This window comes from Prionailurus bengalensis, chromosome A2, assembly GCF_016509475.1.
Source record: "Prionailurus bengalensis isolate Pbe53 chromosome A2, Fcat_Pben_1.1_paternal_pri, whole genome shotgun sequence".
Classification (NCBI taxonomy): domain Eukaryota; kingdom Metazoa; phylum Chordata; class Mammalia; order Carnivora; family Felidae; genus Prionailurus; species Prionailurus bengalensis.
In genome coordinates, this window is record NC_057348.1 from 162,109,354 (window position 1) to 162,122,371 (window position 13,018).

Here is a 13,018-nt window from a genome sequence, read left to right on the forward strand (position 1 = left end):
CCCAACAAGTGTCTTCCTTAATGCCCATCACCCATCTAGCCCATCCCCCACCCACCTCCCTCTGCCAACCCTCAGTTTGTTCTCTATACTTAGGAGTCTCTTATGGTTTACCTCCCTCTCTCTTTTTTATCTTATTTTATTTTTCCTTCCCTTCCCCTATGTTCATCTGTTTTGTTTCTTAAATTCCACATATGAGTGGCATATATATATATATATATATATATGTCATATCTTATTTACCCCTTCATCAGTTGATGGACATTTGGATTCTTTCCATAGTCTGGCTATTGTTGATGGTGCTGCTATAAACATTTGGGTGCATGTTCCCCTTCGAATCAACACTCCTATTATCTTTTGGATAAATACCTAGTAGTGCAATTGCTGGGTTGTAGGGTAGTTCTATTTTTAATTTTTTGAGGAACCTCGACACTGTTTTCCAGAGTGGCTGCACCAGTTTGCATTCCCACCAACAGTGCAAAAGGGTTCCTTTTTTTGCACATCCGCACCCACATCTGTTGTTGCCTGAGTTGTTAATTTTAGCCATTCTGACAGATGTGCGGTTTTGATTTGCAATTCCCTGATGATGAGCGATGTTGAGTATTTTTTCATGTGTCTCTTAGCCATCTGGATGCATTCTTTGTAAACGTGTCTATTCATGTCTTCTGCCCATTCACTGGATTATTTGTTTTTTGGTTGTTGAGTTTATAAGTTCCTTACAGATTTTGGATACTAACCCTTTATCAGATATGTCATTTGCAAATATTTTTTCCCATTCTATAGGCTGGCTGCCTTTTAGTTTTGTTGATTGTTTCCTTTGCTGTGCAGATGCTTTTTATTTTGATGAAGTCCCAATAGTTTATTTTTGCTTTTGTGTTTCCCTTGCCTCTGGAGACATGTATAGCAAGAAGTTGCTGTGACCGAGGTTAAAGAGGTTACTGTCTGTGTTCTGTAGGATTTTGATGGTTCCCTGTCTTACATTTAGGTCTTTCATCCATTTTTTTTTCAATGTTTATTTATTTTTGGGACAGAGAGAGACAGAGCATGAACGGGGGAGGGTCAGAGAGAGAGGGAGACACAGAATCGGAAACAGGCTCCAGGCTCTGAGCCATCAGCCCAGAGCCTGACGCGGGGCTCGAACTCATGGACCGCGAGATCGTGACCTGGCTGAAGTCGGACGCTTAACCTACTGCGCCACCCAGGCGCCCCTCAATCCATTTTGAATTTATTTTTGTGTATGGTATAAGAAAGTGGTACAGTTTAATTCTTCTGCATGTTGTTTGTCCGGTTTTCCCAACATTTGCTGAAGAGACGGTATTTTTTTCCATTGGATATTCTTTCCTGCTTTGTCAAAGATTAGTTGGCCATATATTTGTGTGTCCATTTCTGGCTTTTCTACTCTGGTCCGTTGATCTATGTATCTGTTTTTGTGCCAGTACCATACTGTCTTGATGATTACAGCTTTGTAATACAGTTTGAAGTCTAATAGCTTTTTCTTAATTAAATTTTCAAAGACCTTATTTCTAAATAAGGTCACATTCATAGGTACTGGGGTTTAAAACTTGAACATATCTTTTTTGGGATAGTACAATTCAACCCATTAGTGGGGAGAAAAGCTTAAAAAGTGAAACTGAATATAAATGTTAACAGAGTACAAAGAACTAAAGTTAAAACCCTCTTAAGAACGCTCTCATGAGCCCACTCAAGTTTCTGGACATTCCATATAAATGGAACCATAAATGGAACCATACCTTTATGTGATTTTTTGGTGTCTGGCTTCTTTCACTTAGCATAATGCTTTTAAGGTTCATTAAGGTTGTAACATGGATCTGTACTCCATTTCTTTTTATGGCTAAATGATATTCTATTGTCTAGATATATCATATCCATAAATGGATAAATGTTTATCCATTTATCAGTTGATATACATTTGGGTTGCTTCCACTTTTTTGGCTATAATGAATAATGCTATGAACATCCATGTACAAGTTTTTGTGTGAACATGTTTTCAGTTCTCTTGGGTATATACCTAGGAATGGAATTACTGAGTCACATGACAGCTCTATGATTAGCTTTTTGAGGAATTGCCAGACTATCTTCCACAGTGGCAGCACCATTTTACACCCTGAGCAGCAATGTATAAGGGTTCAATCTCTCTACATCCTCACTAGTGTTTGTTAGTTTTTCTTTTTCTTTTTTTAAAATTATAACCACTCCATGAATGTGAAGTGGTTTCTCATTCTGTGATTTGCATTTCCCTAGTGACTAATGATGTTGAGCATCTTTTCATGTGTTTGTTGATTATTTGTGTATCTTCTTTGGAGAAATGTCTAATCCATTTTTTTTTATCTATTTAAAAACTGAGTGATTTGTCTTTTTATTGTGGAGTTGTAAGAGTTCTTTATATAGTCTGGTACTAGATCTTTGTCAGATATGTAATTTGCAAATATTTTCTCCCATTCTGTGGGTCGTCTTTTCATTTTTGATGGTGTTCCATGATATGCAAAAATTTTAAATTTTGACGAAATCCAGTACATCTATTTTCTTTGGTTGCTTCTGATTTTGGTGTCATATATTAGAAACTATTGCCTAACTTATGGTTGTAAAGATTTACACTGTGCCTTCAGAGTTTTATAGGTTTTCTTTTAAGTTTATTTATTTTGAGAGGGGGAAGGGGCAGAAAGAGAGGGAGAGAGAATTCCAAGCAGGCTTTGCACTGTCAGCACAGAGCCCAACGTGAGGCTCCATCTCATGAACCATGAGTGAGATCATGACCTGAGCTGAAATCAAGAGTTGGACACTTAACCAACTGAGTGTCCCAGGCACCCTGTTTCAGACATTTTTTCCTGGCATGCTCTATACTTTCACATATATCCTACATGTATAGATAGCTTCTAACACACTGCCCACAAACACACTCTCTTCTCAATATGTCCTGGATTGCAGCCTTAGTGGGACATGCTGGCCCTCTAGGACCCCCGGAATGTTCCTTCCCATATTCCCATCAGCTCAAACACTGCTCCTTGGGAGTTCCCTGGGCTCTCAACCTCCCCAACTAAAGAGCAAGAAGCCAATATTTCTCACTATTTGGGTCATGAGTTAAAAGTTTCCATTGTTCACGCTGGACACCTTGTTATTCTTTTCTCACATTTATTTTTGCCAGGGACCATCCCCTTTCTCAGCAAAGTGACATTGCCAGAGTTTTGTTTTATTTTTTTTCTTTCTTTCTGTTTGAGAAGTGAACAAGACCCAAATCAAGATTCCTTATCAGGGCTTCTGCTAGAACCATACACAACCCCTTAAGCCAGAATAACTTTTGCAGTTGAGGGAATTTCAGGTCTTAGCGTGTGGCATCCGTGTCCCCGTTCATGTCTGCATGGCTTGCATGCAGGCTGGTGGGCCTTTCTTTGCGATGTGTGCTCAGCTGTTGCAGACAATTTCCCCTTTTTATGCATTTCATTAGAAATCTGAGGTCATCAGCAACCTGAGAATCCCTGGCTGTGAGGACAACCTGGCAGAGGATACTGGAGGGAAGAGATATGGAATTGCACCGTAGTATCAGAGAGGGGCTTAACTTTGTGTGTGAGGGTAGAGATGTTGGAGACAAAGCAAGTGTGGGTGGAGAGCTAAGGAGGCACAGTTAGGATGGACAATAGAGGCTAACCTGGCTCATTTGACCTGGACCGGAGAGATGACCCTTCCAGAGATGCATGGGACAGAAGGAGATGATTCTGCACCTCACATCATCTCACTAGTTGGCCCACAAATCTGTTTGTCTCCCTACCCACCCGGCCTTTTTTTGAGATTGAAATAAAAGAAAAATTTCCAAACCTCTTAAATGTTGTTTATTTTTCCCTGAGTTGAAAAGTGTATCCTCGCCCTGTGAGTGTGTGAGCCAGTCAAAAAAACTCCTCTTTGGAAGTGGACTTTCTTCAGGGTCTCAATGGCCCCTAGGGAATGGAGTCTCTAGTCTTATTCTCCTGGGACTTGTAGAACGTCTGCTTGCAAGCTGCAGAGGGGTGGGAATGGCCATGCCCAGGGATACATTCCCTTGCTGGTACAGATGGACAGTTCTGTTCCAGTGTATTCTGTTCTTATGATTAGGTGCTTGAGTGTGTGTGTGTGTGTGTGCGCACGCACGCGCAAGCATGAGGTATCTGGCTTTTGCAGACTGGGCTAGGAATGACATAGTGTCTATTCAATGGGCAGATAAAGCAGAAAAATCATCTACCAGCTGAAGGATGGGCATTGAGGAGGGCACTTGTTGGGATGAGCACTGGGTGTTGAATAGAAGCCAATTTGACAATAAATTATATTTAAAGAAAACACAATGTGATTTAGTGCGTTTATTTATTCAATTCAGATAACTCAAATAAACGAGTATGGCCGGAGGCTCTGATCATTGTTGGCTTTCACCCTAACCTGAGGGGAGTCCAGGACAGGAAGGCAAAGACAGGAGCGGAGACAGTTCAAGGACGGGAGAGGCAGTCTGATCGGTGGAAAACAGACCAAAGAAACGCTGGTTGTTCGGCTTCACTCAAGGGAGAGAGAGCTCAGGGAAGCCCTTGACCTCTGGGAAGGTATTGTAGGAGTTGGCCCAAGGCAGGGCTCTGAATAGGAGGGAGGAAGGAAGAGCTTCTGGGCCCTAGAGACGCACAACACCAGCAGGGGAACGTGATCTTCAGTTGATGGGTCAAAGTCCTTCTAACAGGGTCACTCAGGACGGCCCTCAGGCAAGGCCAGGGGCCCAGGCGGGAACACCAGGCCCAGCAACACCACGCCCCCCAGCAGCAGAAGCACCAGCCGCCACCTCCGTCGCGCGGCCTCCAGCCAGCGCCGCCCCCGCCCCCACTCCCGCCTCCACCCCCGCTCCAGGCCGCGGGCCACCAGCCGCGCGGCCACCAGGCGGAGCGTGTCCTCGGGACGCGCGTGGCGCCGGTCCCACGCCAGGCCGTACACGCCGTCGTGGGTGAAGGGCGCGCCGTCGCGCTCCAGCGCCAGCCGCTCCACCAGCGGCAGCAACTCGCCCACCTGCGCATCGCGCTTGGCGCCCGCAGCCCTGATTGCTGATGCTAGACCTTCCAACATCACGGTAAACTCAGCGGTGAGAGTGGACATCCCTGTCGTGATCCTGATCTCAATCACTCAGAAATACAAGCAATTCTCAGGGAATACCATGAAAAATTATATGCCAACAAATTGGACAACCTGGAAGAAACGGACAAATTCCTAAGCACCCACACACTTCCAAAATTCAAATGGGAAGAAATAAAAAATTCGATCAGTTATCAAAAATCTCCCAACAACTAAGAGTCCTGTACCACATGGTTTCCCTGGGGAATTCTACCAGACATTTAAAGCAGAGATAATACTTATCCTTCAAGCTGTTCCAAAAAATAGAAGGGGAAGGAAAACTTCTAGACTCATCCTATGACCCAGCATTAGTTTGATTCCTAAACCAGACAGACACCCAGCTAAAAAAAGAGAACTACAGGCCAATATCCCTGATGAATATGGATGCAAAAATTCTCAGTAAGATACTAGCAAATCAAAATCAACAGCATATAAAAAGAGTTATTTACCATTTTCAAGTGGGATTCATTTCTGGGCTGCAGGGCTGGTGCAACATATGCAAATCAATCAGTGTGCTACATCACATTAATAAAAGAAAAGAAAAGAACCATGTGATCCTGTCAATCAATGCAGAAAAACCATTTGACAAAACTCAGCATCCTTTCTTAATAAAAACCATGGAGAAAGTTGGGATAGAAGGAACATACTTAAACACCATAAAGGCCATTTATGAAAAGCCCACAGCTAATATCATCCTCAATGGGGAAAAACTGAGAGCTTTCCCGTTTTTTTTTTTTAAATAGCAACTCAAGCGGACTAAGACAGTGTCTACGTTTTGATAAATGCTCACACACACACAAAAATGTTTGTTTCCCTTTGCCATGAATCCACTTTCTACAAAACACTACCAGTCAATGCACTATTTTTTCAAGAAGGAAAAATACATCCAAACTACTAAAATGAATTAAGGCCATTTGAAAGTTAACCACATTTATTTGAATAGTGTACATATAGTCAAAAGTGACATTTGAATGCTAAAAGTGAACCTGAGCCTTTGCAAAGTCGATACAGTGTCCAAGGCATCCTGAGTCATTAAGACTCCCAGTCTGAAACTCCAGGTTTCCTTTGAAATTGGGTTTAAGTTCCCCTCAGCGCCTTGACCCAGCCCCTTTACCCTCCAGGCTCCCCGCATTTGGAAGGGCAGAGCCTTCAATCTGGGCCTGGAGCCCCCCGCTGGAGAAGCAGCAGGACAAATAACAGTGCGCCCCCCAGCAGCAGGAGCGCCAGCGGCCATCCCCGCCTCGCGGCCTCCAGCCAGCGCCGCCCCCGCCCCCACTCCCGCCTCCACCCCCGCCCCAGACCGCGGGCCGCCAGCCGTGCGGCCACCAGGCGGAGCGTGTCCTCGGGACGCGCGTGGCGCCGGGCCCACGCCAGGCCGTACACGTCGTCGGTGAAGGGCGCGCCGTCGTGCTCCAGAGCCAGCCGCTCCACCAGCGCCAGCAGCTCGCCCACCTGCGCATCGCGCTCGGCGCCCGCCGCCCGGTTGTCCAGGGCGCACACGCGGCCGCCGCACTCGGCCACCAGGGCCCGCAGCGCACGGTTGTCGGTGGCGCGTACGTAGTCGTGCAGCGAGCCCCCCTCCAGGTCCTCCCGGCGCGTGAAGACGACCACGGCGCGCGCCAGGACGCTGGCGCCGAACAGCTCGCGGACGCCGCGCGCCGCCTCCTCGTCCTGGGCGGTGAAGCGGCCCAGCTGCGTGACCAGCAGCAGCGCGTGCGGCCCGGGCGCCGAGAGCAGGTAGCAGCTGGCCCGCTCGGTGCAGTCCGGGTCCGCGTGTCGGCCTTGGGCGGTGAAGAGGTCGGGGGTGTCGGTGACCTCCACGCGCCACCCGGCCCAGCTGCGGCTCCCCAGGGCGCAGCTTCTGGTCACCGGGGTGGCCGCGAGCCTGGACGGGAAGAGCCTGTGGCCCAGGATGCTGTTGCCCGTGGCGCTCTTGCCCACTCCGGTCCTGCCGGCCAGGATGAGCCTAAGCCTGCGCTCCTGCGCGAGCGGCTGCTGCTGGTCGTCCGGGTCCTGGGAACCTGTGAGGACAGAGTAGGCTTGGGCCGCCGGCCTGAGAGCGCGCATCTCGCTCCACCGGGGCTACGGGGTGCCTCCTGAACGGAGGAGGGCACCGACGCCTCCTGCTTCTGCTTGTCCAACCAGGCCTTTCCCAGGCGCTCTGGTTAGAGCTTGTGCGACTCCGGGGGCATCTTTAGCCACCTTTCTTCCATCTTTGGCTCGAGTGCCTGCACCTGCCTCCCAGTCCATGCTCCGGCACCGGGTGCACACTGCTCTGGAGGGTCCCCCTCGAAGGTCGCAGGCCATGACTTCAGCTGACATTACCTCTGGTCGTCTGCACCTTGCAGAGCTGCTCCGTGCTCGACGACTTCCCAGGCCTCTGCCAGACTGCTCCCAGGGGCCATCCCAGCAAGGAGATGCGGGAGGGCATAGAAGGCCTGGGAGGCCGGGGAGTCCCAGACACCCCGGGTTGGAATCACAGCCCCGCATGTGCCAGCTGTGGAACCCTGGGCAAGTTTAGTCTAAGCCTTTAACGTCTTCTGCATAATGGGAGGGGTGACAGAGAGTTGTGTCTCCCAGGGTTGCTCTGAGTATTAGGTGACAGGATCTCTTTGCTTCTTCCCTTCCTCCACTTCCCCTCCTCCTCCCTCTTCTCTCTAGGAAACCTGCTTCCAGTAAGACACAGTTAACCCTCCATCCTTGTTCATGGACACAGTCTACCTGGTAAACCGTGTTCCCTCCAGTTCATGATCTCAACCCTCCACATCTTCTGTGGGGATCGGAGTAGATGTATTATCCTCATTGTACCCTGTGGGACCCAAGGCACAGTCTGGTCAAGGCACTTAATATCCTACAGTAGGGCAGGGGCAGAGGTCCAGCAAAAATGCAAAGCTGGGGCTCTAGCTGTTTCACCCCAGCATGGGGACATGTCTAGGATTGTCTCTGTTCAGTCTTTTTTTTTTTTTAATGTTTATTTATTTTTGAGAGAGACAGAGACAGAATGTGAGTGGGTTGGGACAGAGAGAGAAGGAGATGAATCTGAAACAGGCTCCAGGCTCTGAGCTGTCACCACAGAGCCCAACGTGGGGCTCGAACTCACGAGCTGCAAGATCATGACCTGAGCTGGACTCAGACGCTCAACCGACTGAGCCACGCAGGTGCCCCAATGTCTCTGTTCAGTCTTGAGTTAGCCCATGGCCTTGGGACCCAGAGCTGACGCCTAGGGGCATGTACACCCTGAGATCAGTTCTTACCGTAGGCATTTTCTTCATCTCTGGCCATCTTGCGTCCTCCCATGCCCACCTGAAAGAGTTCCAAACATAACCTGTTAGTTCCTTCATTCCTTCAATCATTCATTCGTTTATCGAATAGGTATAACTACCTAAGGTGGCTCAGGCAAGGTCCAAAGAGCTGGTGACATCCCAATGAAAGGTCATGCTTCCTGCCCTCCTCTGAACATCAGAATTTGGGGAAGAACCCTGTAAGGACCTGGTTGGTATTGGAACCAAACCGTGCAATTCTTTGGTGAGCCTCGTTGGTCCTTTCAGGGACCCTGAGTGCAAATGACAGAGTGGAAGTGATAACCCGTCCTCTGTGTCAGTGAGTGAGCCTTAGCTGAGAATTTCCCAGGTAATTTATGTCAGTGGCATTAACTGTAGGCACAAAGATTTCTCAGAAGATTCCACAGCCAAGGGAGACTTTGGAAAACCGTGAGAATCAGAAATTCTGCTCAGTGACATAGGGAACCACCTTAGGGCGGTTGGCTGGGGATGGGCCGAGGGGGGGGGCGGGGGGGGGGCGGGGGACAAGAAGAGAGTTTGCAGTTTGCTTTTGAAAATTGGGAAAAGATACCTATCTCCCATGCTGATGTGAAGAACCTGTGATCTGCTCTCCGAAGACCAAAGAATTTGGCTTGTGTCATTTGTGTAAATATGACCTGTGTGCTGGAGAGATGGGACACTCCCTTCCGGCTCCTGGTGTTCCTGCCCCGAATCTGAGGCCTCTGAAACTCAGCGATGACCCCAAGTCCGGCAGGATTTACTACAGCTAGCCACTCAGTGATGGAGTCTGCTTGATCTCACGAGGACCTGGTCACCAGGGCGCAGCTCTGCTCTGTCTGCTTTGCCAGCCCTGTGTCCCACTCACTCCCATTCTGGGTCAGCTGCTCCGCAGAGGACAGGTTTCAGGGCCTTTCCAGCCCACCTGTGCGCTCACCCCCATGACCACTCATTCTCTCCCACATTTCTGTCTGAGTCCTGTCTGTGCTCCGCCATCCATTTCAAATGCTACCTCTTCATGGCAACACCTGGCTACTGCTGTGTCCCATGGGCAACACACAAGGACAAGCAAAGGGAAGGGTTGATTGATAACTTGTCTCTGACGCGTTAGATGACAGGTTTGTCTTCTGCATAACGTCCCTTTGGGCTCCCCAAAGCCCTTGGTAAAGTTGATCCCACAGGTTTTAGGTGAGTAGTGATCTTGTGTGTAAAAATTAGCAAACTCCCATAACTGACTGCACAGCAGAACTGAAGAAACAGCCGGAAGATTCAGTGCAAAGAACAAGAATTTAGCTAAAGCAAGACGTCCTTATCGATGACGGAACTGACCAAGTGTGCTCTAGGAAATCCACTGGACTCCTGGCCCCTATGGGACTTCCCAAAGGTTTGCGATGGTTTGGGATGGGATTTGAAAAATTCTTCCAGAGTTTCTGAGAGCTGACACCTGGGGTTTAGAGGCTTGGAGTCACTGACTGATATAGAACATGGAGACTCCTAGCATCTTAAATGTGATTGGATATTATATATTCCCCAGCTTCCTGAACCTGCTGCCTTTTGGAAGTATCTATGGGAGTCTTTAAAATATATATTTGACATTTTGTTTCATAGATGTGTACTTTAATAAGAAAAAAGGGGTGCCTTTGTGGTTCAGTCTGTTAAGTGTCTGACTCTTCATTTTGGTTCAGCTCATGATCTCATGGTTTGTGGGTCTGAGCCCCTCATCAGGCTCTGTGCTGATAGCACAGAGCCTGCTTCGGATTCTCTCTCCTTCTTCTTCATGTGTGCCTCCCCTGGTCACATGTCTGCCTCAAAAATAAACAAACAAACAAACAAATAAATAATATATAAATAAACATTAAAAAAACGGTATTTCTCACCCCTCCTCCTGAGGGATTTTTTTTATTAAAAAAATTTATTTTACTGTTTACTTATTTTTTTGAGAGACGGTGAGATGGAGTATAAACAGGGGAGGGTCAGAGAGAGAGAGAGGGAGACGAAGAATCCAAAGCAGGCTCCAGGCATTGAACTGACAGCACAGAATCCATCGCAGGACTCAAAGCTTAATGGACCAAGCCACTGAGGCACCCTCCCCAACCCTCTGAGTGATTCTATTGCATCGGGTCCCTGCTCTGAGTTTCTGAGCCATTCATCCTGTCCAAGCCCTTCATTTATAGCCAGTGTGTGGGGATGAAGAGGGCTCCAGCGCACAGAGCCCTGGGCAGCTTGGCGGGGGGAAGGGATGTGCAAGGACACACAAGCATGTGTACTGCAGAGGTCTGAAGACCATGTTCATAACTGTTGCTGGCTGCTGCAAGTCCCTGGGGGTGCACAGGCTGAGGAGGTGGAGGGTGTGAGTGGGGTTTGGCTCACAGACACGATTTCCACGCTGCGATGTGTTCTGAGGTTAGACTCGTTTGTCCTCAGAAATGTCTCTCTCCTTGACTGCACATGCCCTCAGAGGGGGTGTCTGCAGCCTTCTCCAGCGTGCTCAGCCCTGGCAGTGCTTCTAGCAAACACCTTTCTGACCAGGCGAGGAGCAGGGCAGGACGAAGTATGTAGTCCCACGTAAAAGTGTGCGCACTCCACGGCTGGAGAAGATGCTTACCATTTCTTCTTCACTTGCTTGTTCTGAAACTCAGAGCTCCCTGAAAAGCCTGCAAGGGTGAAGTTATTCTTTCTAGATCCCGCTCCCCTTCCTGGGAGGTAGTAGAATGCAGGTGCCCACTCAGTGAGCTGCAACCAGGCCCTGAATTCCTTAGAGCCCCCCTACACCACCCACTTCGTCCACTCCCCCCCTGCCCCAGGTGGCTCCCTTCCTCCCCGTGTGTGCTCACCTTCCAGCAGAAGTGGTGACAGGCCCTGCTGTTGGCTGCAGAAACCCGCGACCTGGTGCTGTGCCTTGGGTTGTGAGTACAGAGGCTGTTCCTGCCAGCACAGAGCAGGGAGGAAGTCTCAGAGCCCAGGGAGGGAGGGCCCAGTGGTGCTGATTTAAAGGGACAGGACATGGGCCGGGTGGGCCAACCAGGGGTGCCTTTGCGTTGTTTCCACTGTGCAACCCGCCCCCTGCTTGGGACTGTCCTGATCTTTTTCGAAGGTCACCGTGGCACCACATCTTGTTCCTGGGAGGGGCTGTAACCTCAGTGAAGGGCAGTTTAGATTTCTGAGGCCTGTTCTCAGTTTTGGCCTCTGCCCACTACTCTTATGTCCAGTTGCCTTTTTCTTTTTGGGTGTTTTCCTAGAAAATGACCTCTTGAGAGTCTCTTTCCCCAGGAATCAGGGAGGAATCCTTGACTGGACATCAGTGTGGACAAGGCCACCAATGTGGTCCTCTCTGCCATCTCCTCATTCCTAAAGAAAAAGAGGTCTTTTCAGCTATTAAAGATCAGACGTCAGGAAGAGGATGGAATTTTCATAGGAGACTTAGGCTAGCCTCAAGTTGGTATCTCTGGCCCAAGTGTCTGTTTCTCCTGTCAGGAGGTCATGAGAGAGGAAAATAGCTGTGAGTGAAATAGCCATACAATTTGTGGAGAGAAGTCTACAACAACGTATGGTGCTATGTGCCCCGGACCTGGTTTGTTCTGGAATCAATTCTACGATTTTGCCTAACTCACTTACAGTTTCTGGAGTCAACTCTCCCTGTGTGTAGTGAGGACTTTCACTTAATCTGAAGCTAATGCTCTGGGGCCTGATTTTTAGCCAGTCTTGCCAGTTCATTCTCTCTAGTGAAAATACCTAACCCATGGCCCTCCACCTTATTCCCCCACACCTTATCCAGCTTTATTGAGATATAATTGAAATGTAACACTGTAATTTTAAAGGGTGCAATGTGTTGATTTGATACACTTCTATATTGCAAAATAATTGCCACCACAGTATTATTAGCTAACACCTGCATCACATCACATATTTACCATTACTCATTTTGAGTGAGAACATTTAAGATCATCTACTCTTTTGTAACTATTAAGGTATGATACAGTGGTATGAGCCATAATCACTGGGCTGCACATTAGATCCCCACAACTTATTCATCTTATAACTGGAACTTTGTACTCTTTGACCAATGTCTCCCCATCCCCCTATCCCCCAGCCCCTGATCACCACCATTCTATTCTCCATTTCTATCAGTTTGGCTTTTTAAAATTCCACATAAAAGTGATATCATACAGTATTTGTTTTTCTCTGTTCGACATGTTTCGCTTATGATAATGCCCTCAAGTTCGACCCTGTTGTTGCAAATGACAAGATGTTCCTCTTTCTTTTCACAGAACAATATATATATATATATATATATATATATACCCATAGTTGGACCCTTAGGTTGCTTCCACATCTTGGGTATTGTGAGCAATGCTGTAGGGAGCTTATGAGTGCAGATCTTTCTTTGAGATCTTGCTTTCCTTTCTTTTGGATAAATACCCAGAAGTGGGATTGCCGGATCAAATGTAATTCTACCTATAATTTTTGAAGGACCGTCCATACTGTTTTCCACAGTGGCTGCACCAATTTGCGTCCCATGCACAGTGCACAAGGCTTCCCTTTTCTCCACATCTTCCCTAACACTTATTACCTCTTGTCTTCTTGATGATAGCCATTCTAACAGGTGTGAG

General features: G+C 47.9%; 1 protein-coding gene across 2 annotated transcripts; it reads right to left on the reverse strand.

Moving 5' to 3' along the window:
* Positions 1 to 5,869: 5,869 nt before the first annotated feature.
* Positions 5,870 to 11,419, reverse strand: LOC122488507 (GTPase IMAP family member 1-like). 2 transcript variants are annotated; one of them, XM_043589883.1, is made up of 4 exons: positions 11,243 to 11,344; positions 11,014 to 11,062; positions 8,385 to 8,433; positions 5,870 to 7,151 (listed from the first exon to the last, which is right to left on the reverse strand). In XM_043589883.1, exons 2-4 carry the CDS (start codon positions 11,014 to 11,016, stop codon positions 6,280 to 6,282), a joined length of 924 nt encoding a protein of 307 aa, XP_043445818.1. In that variant the 5' UTR covers positions 11,017 to 11,062; positions 11,243 to 11,344; the 3' UTR covers positions 5,870 to 6,279. The 2 variants fall into 2 exon arrangements, with proteins under 2 accessions (XP_043445818.1, XP_043445817.1); XM_043589882.1 differs by lacking the exon at positions 11,014 to 11,062 and having other exon boundaries at positions 11,243 to 11,419.
* Between the last annotated feature and the right edge of the window lie 1,599 nt (positions 11,420 to 13,018).